The sequence below is a fragment of the Oncorhynchus masou genome, unplaced genomic scaffold (genome assembly GCF_036934945.1).
Source record: "Oncorhynchus masou masou isolate Uvic2021 unplaced genomic scaffold, UVic_Omas_1.1 unplaced_scaffold_554, whole genome shotgun sequence".
NCBI lineage: Eukaryota > Metazoa > Chordata > Actinopteri > Salmoniformes > Salmonidae > Oncorhynchus > Oncorhynchus masou.
The window spans coordinates 484,731-490,792 of NW_027011956.1; the positions used below are offsets into that span (position 1 = coordinate 484,731).

General features: G+C 47.6%; 1 protein-coding gene across 1 annotated transcript; it reads left to right on the plus strand.

The window, feature by feature from the left end:
* Positions 1 to 75: 75 nt before the first annotated feature.
* On the plus strand, positions 76 to 2,051 carry LOC135536098 (uncharacterized). The gene is made up of 2 exons (XM_064962484.1): positions 76 to 146; positions 229 to 2,051. The coding sequence occupies exon 2, from the start codon at positions 797 to 799 to the stop codon at positions 1,982 to 1,984; it is 1,188 nt and encodes a 395-aa protein (XP_064818556.1). The 5' UTR covers positions 76 to 146; positions 229 to 796; the 3' UTR covers positions 1,985 to 2,051.
* The last annotated feature ends 4,011 nt before the right edge of the window (positions 2,052 to 6,062 follow it).

A 6,062-nucleotide genomic window follows, 5' to 3' on the forward strand; every position in this document is an offset into this window, starting at 1 on the left:
TGACACCGGGGACTATTATTTTGAAATGTTACAATTTCGTGATCCGGAAGTGACTTGAGCAACTTTTTCAAACTATTTTCGCGGCGCACCGTTTGTATAATCGGGAGAACGTTAGATGATCTATGTTTAGCCTAAGGAAGGCGAAGGTAATTATGAATTTTTATTATTTTATAAATATTGCCGTTGTATAATAAATAACGTTAAAGGAAACCGATTTTATTTTGAAAGGAAATAATGTCACTAAATGGAAGTAGAAATGAAAGAGGACATGGAAAGAGAGGGACCACAAAAAGGAGACAATACTCCAGGGAGGCACTAGAGACGGCTGTAAAGAAAGTAAAAGCTGGAATGAGCCTTAGAGAAGCTTCCCGTGAGTCAGGGATTCCTCACACCACTCTCCAAGATCACAAAAAGAACAAATATGCCTTTGCCCCTCACCCCAACCTGGCAATAACCACTGAGGAAGAGCACTCCCTAATATCTTATGTCCTCTGGATGGCCGACCATGCGTTCCCTATCAGCAGGACTGTGGTGAAGGCTCTGGCTGTGGCCATCATCAAGGAGAGTGGCCGTAGCACCGTCGTCAATCTGGAAAGGGGACTGAGTGACAACTGGTGGTCTAGATTCAGGGCTCGCCACCCTGAGCTGAGCGCCAGGGTGCCCGACCCCGCTGCACCGGGCCAGGGTACAGGGAGCTACTCCTGCCGCCATCAAGGGCTTCTTTGATGTCTACGAGCCCATCTTCGTCAGCCACGGCTTAGAACACAAGCCGCACCTCATCTTCAACTGTGACGAGATGGGGTTTTCTGACAGGCTCAAGTCCGGGGAGAAAGTTCTCTGTCGAAAAGGCAGGAAACACATCTATCAACAGCAGCAGCAGCAGCACACCACTAGGGAACATATTACCGTGCGCTGCTGTGTGAGTGCAGCTGGTGAGAGTATCCCGCCTTTTATAATCTTCCACAAGTGCCAGCCCAGTACGGCCTATGCCCTCGAGGGTCCACCGAAGGCCCTCTATGGTGTGTCCCCTAAAGGCTACATGGACGCAGAACTTTTCCTGAAGTGGCTGCTCTTCTTCGTGAAGCACGGCCCAAAGGACAGGCCCCTGGTGCTCGTAGTGGACCAGCATAAAACTCATCTGTCCAGGGAGGTGGTCAAGTTTTGCCGGGAAAATCAGCTGGAGGTGGTCTGTCTGCCGGCGAACACCCACGTGTTGCAGCCATTGGAAATCAGCGTCTTTGGCCCACTGCAGACTGTGTTCAGCAGGAATGCTGCACGTCTTGGTCTGGTGCGGGGCGATCGTGTCGTCGCCAAGAAGCACTTCTCCGCCATGCTGCGAGAGGCCTATCCCCAGGCGGTCACTAAGGAAAACATTATGGCTGGGTTCAAGAAGGCAGGGATTTTCCCCCTCAACAGAGAGGCCTTTGACTCCTGCCAGCTGGTGAAGCTGGAGCCGACCAGCCCCGACCCCAACGCTGCAACCTCAGAGGCCACTGCAGGAGCCCCCGACCCCAAAGCAGCAGAGACCCCCGCAACCACAGCAACGACCACGTTTCTTGTCCCGGGTGGCTGCTGTTCGACCTGCCGTCAGCGTGCCCTACCCACAAACCCTTTGGTGGCCGCAGGACGCGTCTCTCCAGACCCGGCCAATGTCCTGGTGCCCCCAGTCTTCCGGATATCGAACCGGCAGAAAGTGAAGCGTCGACTCCTACTGCCGGAGGACTACAACCAACTCCTTCATCAACAGGAGGCTGGAGAGCAGGAGAAGCAGGAGAGAAAGAGGAAGTGGGAGGAGCTGCAGAGGACGAGAGAGAAGAGAGAGTGCGGCAGAAACACCAAAGTGAAAAGGAAATGGCAGGCTGAGGTATCAGAGCTTGACGGAGATGTGTCAGAGCACTGTGCACCAGTGTCAGAGGACGATGTCTGTTTGCAGCCCCAATTACCTTGGGTTTTCAGTTTTCCATCTTTTGATAGTTTGCTCTAATCATATGAGAGATGATGCTCTGAAGCTCGCTGTCATCAGAAGTAATCTCTGGTTATGTCTGAGAGGAAATTGAGATAGTAACAGAATAAGAAGAGAGGGGGGTAGAGAGAGGGAGAGAGAGAGGGGGTAGAGGGAGGGAGAGAGAGAGGGGGTAGAGGGAGGGGGAGAGGGAGGGAGGGAGAGAGAGAGAGAGAGGGGTGTAGAGGGAGGGAGAGAGAGAGAGGGGTGTAGAGAGGGGGTAGAGGGAGGGAGGGGAGAGAGAGAGAGGGAGGGAGGGACAGAGGGGGGGGGGTAGAGGGGGAGGGACAGAGAGAGGGAGAGAGAGAGGGGGTAGAGGGAGGGGAGAGGGAGGGAGGGGAGAGAGAGAGAGAGAGGGGTGTAGAGGGGGGGAGAGGGAGGAAGAGAGAGGGGGGTAGAGGGAGGGAGGGAGAGAGAGACGGACGGGGGGGTAGAGGGAGGGAGGGACAGAGAGAAAGAGGGGGGGGGGTAGAGGGAGAGAGAGAGGGGGGTAGAGGGAGAGAGAGAGAGGGGGGGGGTAGAGGGAGGGAGGGAGAGAGAGAGAGAAAGAGGGGGTAGAGGGAGAGAGAGGGGGTAGAGGTAGAGGGTAAGAGATGTTTCTTTGCCAGTGTTATTTATTTTAGCAGTAGGATTTCTGTTTTGTTTTTACCAGCTCCGTGCTTCTGTGTTGTTGCATCAGTGATATTCTACTGAACTTTGATTAAGAAAGAACTCGGGAACAAAAACAACAAATGTAACATTTAACAGAAAAAAAGGAACGGTCTGTTTTTGATGACCAGGGGTGTATTCATTATGCTGTTCATTCTGTTGCAAAACATTTCTTAAACAGAAGCAGACAGAACAAAACGGGGAGAGACTTACCTGGATTTGTCCAATAGAAACTCCAAACAGTTACAAAACGTTCCGTTGTGCAGCAGAATTGGTGGAATGAATACACCCCTGTTGCCAAAAGAAAAGCTCTTCACTGAACTTGTGATTTAAAAAAGGGATCGTATTAGTGAACACTAATAAGTGCTAACCTTCATATATACACACTGAACAAAAATATAAACTCAACATGTTTTGGTCCCATGTTTCATGAGCGGAAATAAAAGATCCCAGAAATGTTCCATATGATGCACAAAAAGTTGATTTCTCGTGCACACATTTGTTTACATCTCTGTTAGTGAGCAATTCTCCTTTGCCAAGGTAATCCGTCCACAGGACCAGGTGTGGCATATCAGCAAGCTGATTAAACAGCATGATCATTACACAGGTGCACCTTGTGCTGGGGACAATAGAATGACACTGTAAAAGTCTCAAGTTGAGGGAGTGCATGCTGAACGCAGGAATGTCCAAGCAGAGTTGTTGCCAGAGAACTTAATGTTCATTTCTTTACTGCCTTCAATGTTGTTTTAGAGAATTTGGCATTAGGTCCATCAGGCCTCACCACCGCAGTCCACGTTGTATGGCGTCGTGTGAGCGAGCGGTTTACTGATGTCAACGATGTGAACATGGTGGCGGTGGGGTTATGATATGGGCAGGCATAAGCTATGGACAACGAACACAATTGCAGTGATGAGATCCTGAGGCCCATTCAGTTTCATCAGACCAGAGAACCTTGTTTCTCACGGTCTGAGAGTCCTCTAGGTGCTTTATGACAAACTCTAAGCGGACTGTCATGAGCCTTTTAATGAGGAGTGGCTTCTGTCTGGCCACTCTACCATAAAGGCCTGATTGGTGGAGTGTTGCAGAGATGGTTATCCTTCTAGAAGGTTCTCCCATCTCCACAGAGGAACTCTGGAGCTCTGTCAGAGTGATCATTGGGTTCTTGGTCACCTCCTGACCAAGGCCCTTCTCCCCTGATTTCTCAGTTTGGCCGGGCAGCCAGCTCTAGGAAGAGTCTTGGTGGTTCCAAACTTCTTCAATTTAAGAATGATGGAGGCCACTGTGCTCTTGGACCTTCAATGCTAAAGAAATGTTTTGGTACTCTTCCCCAGATCTGTTCCTCGAAACAATTCCTTCAAACTCATGGCTTGGTTTTTGCTCTGACATTCACTGTCAACTGTGGGACCTTTTATAGACAGGTGTGTGCCTTTCCAAATCATGTCCAATCAACTGAATAACATAAAGTATTTGAAAAGGTCAAGGGGTTTGAATACTTTCTGGATGCACTGTATATAGGGATTAGGGTGACATTTCGGATGCTCACAGTCAACCAGACATGGGATTTTCCCTGACTAATCAGGAATTCTTGGTTTTGAGGGAATAAGGCTGTCACATAACAACATGTGGAAAAAGTTTAGGGGTCTGAATACGTCCCGAATGCGGTGTATAGCTAACTAGTCGGCGGATACTAGGCTTTATATACTAGTCCAATATACTAGGTTATAACCATGTATGATAATGTATGACTGTGGGTATTAAAATGTTTCATAACAGCGCCAAAATTGGGTTTGTTCCAGCTAGCCATATTTTAGGCAGTGATTTTTGCTCCACAGAGATTTAGATACAAGTTGCACTCCCATACCCCGGATGTGATTATTGTGTTTGTGTCGGCAGAGAAGGAGATGCCTCTGCCCGTACAGGTCTTTAACTTTCAGGTAAACTTGTGTTTTCAACCGTTTATATAACCGGGAACACGTTTGAATGACTATATTTTTTGTTTAGATTGAGTTGATACTCTAACAAAGTGTTTTCAACTGGAGTTAGCTAACAAGCTAATCTTGCTAGCTAATGTTAGCTAAGAAGCTATGCTGGGGTCTCAACATCAAGTTCGCCCTTATTAGCTAATAAATTTAGCGTTAGGGCGGATTGAACTAGTTTTATTATAGATTATAAATCTTCAATTTGTTTGATAGATATAGCTAACTCGTCGGCGGATTTAAAAAAAAAATAGGTGTAGCTAAATTAGTTATAGAAAATGTAAACAGACAGTTTGATGGCTCGTGTTGAGTCGTTACTGTAATTTGCTCATTTAAAAAGAAACCTGACTGCAGTTAGTAATTCCTTACTAGCATAGCTACATCTGTGTCAAACGTTAGCGTAGCCACCTAAAATGCAAGCCATTTAGCTAGCTAAATAAAAATGTCGTTAGCTAGAGAAGATTGCCATGGAAACAATTCTTAAATTGTCTGTTATAATCAACTAGCTAAACAACGTCCACCGGACTGGCAGAAGTTACTATCACCCTGAAACCTTTCACCAACCCTTGCAGTTCAGTTCAGGCGCTGTTCATTTAGAGACATCCCTTTCATGCAAGAAGCAGGACTTCCATGTTTCTTAAATGTCTCAGACCTTGCTACTTCCACCAATTCACATGTGTGACCCACCTCGTTTGTACAGCAACAAATATACACTACATCACCTAAAGTATGTGGACACCTCTTCAAATTAGTGGATTCTGCTATTTCGGCCACACCCGTTGCTGACACGTGTATAAAATCGAGCACACAGCCATGCAATCTCTTTTAAATAAAATCCATGCAATCTCCATAGACAAACATTGGCAGTAGAATGGCCCGTACTGAAGAGCTCAGTGACTTTCAACGTGGCACCGTCATGAGATGCCACTATTCCAACACGTCATTTTGTAAAGAGCTAGAGCTGCCCTGGTCAACTGTCAGTGCTGATATTGTGAAGTGAAAATGTCTAGGAGCAACAACGGCTCAGCCGCGAAGTGGTAGGCCACACAAGCTCACAGACTGGGACCACTGAAGCGCTACTGAGTTCCAAACTGCCTCTGGAAGCAACGTCAGCACAAGAACTGTTCGTCGGAAGCTTCATGGGCTCTCGAGTGGCGCAGCGGTCTAAGGTGCTGCATCTTGGTGCTAGAGGTGTCACTACAGACCCTGGTTTGTTTCCAGGCTGTATCACAACCGGTCAAGTCCCATAGGGCGGCGCACAATTGGCCTAGCGTCGTTCGGGTTTGGCTGGGGTAGGCTGTCATTGTAAATAAGAATTTGTTCGTAACTGACTTGCCTGGTTAAATTTTCAAAAAATCTATGGGTTTCCATGGTGACGCTTAGCATTGTGATCTTGGTGTGCGACTGCTCGGCCATGGAAACCCATTAAATTGTTT

Coding starts and splice junctions, on each gene's coding strand:
- LOC135536098 (XM_064962484.1), top strand. CDS start 797: ATGGGGTTTTCTGACAGGCTCAAGTCCGGGGAGAAAGTTCTCTGTCGA.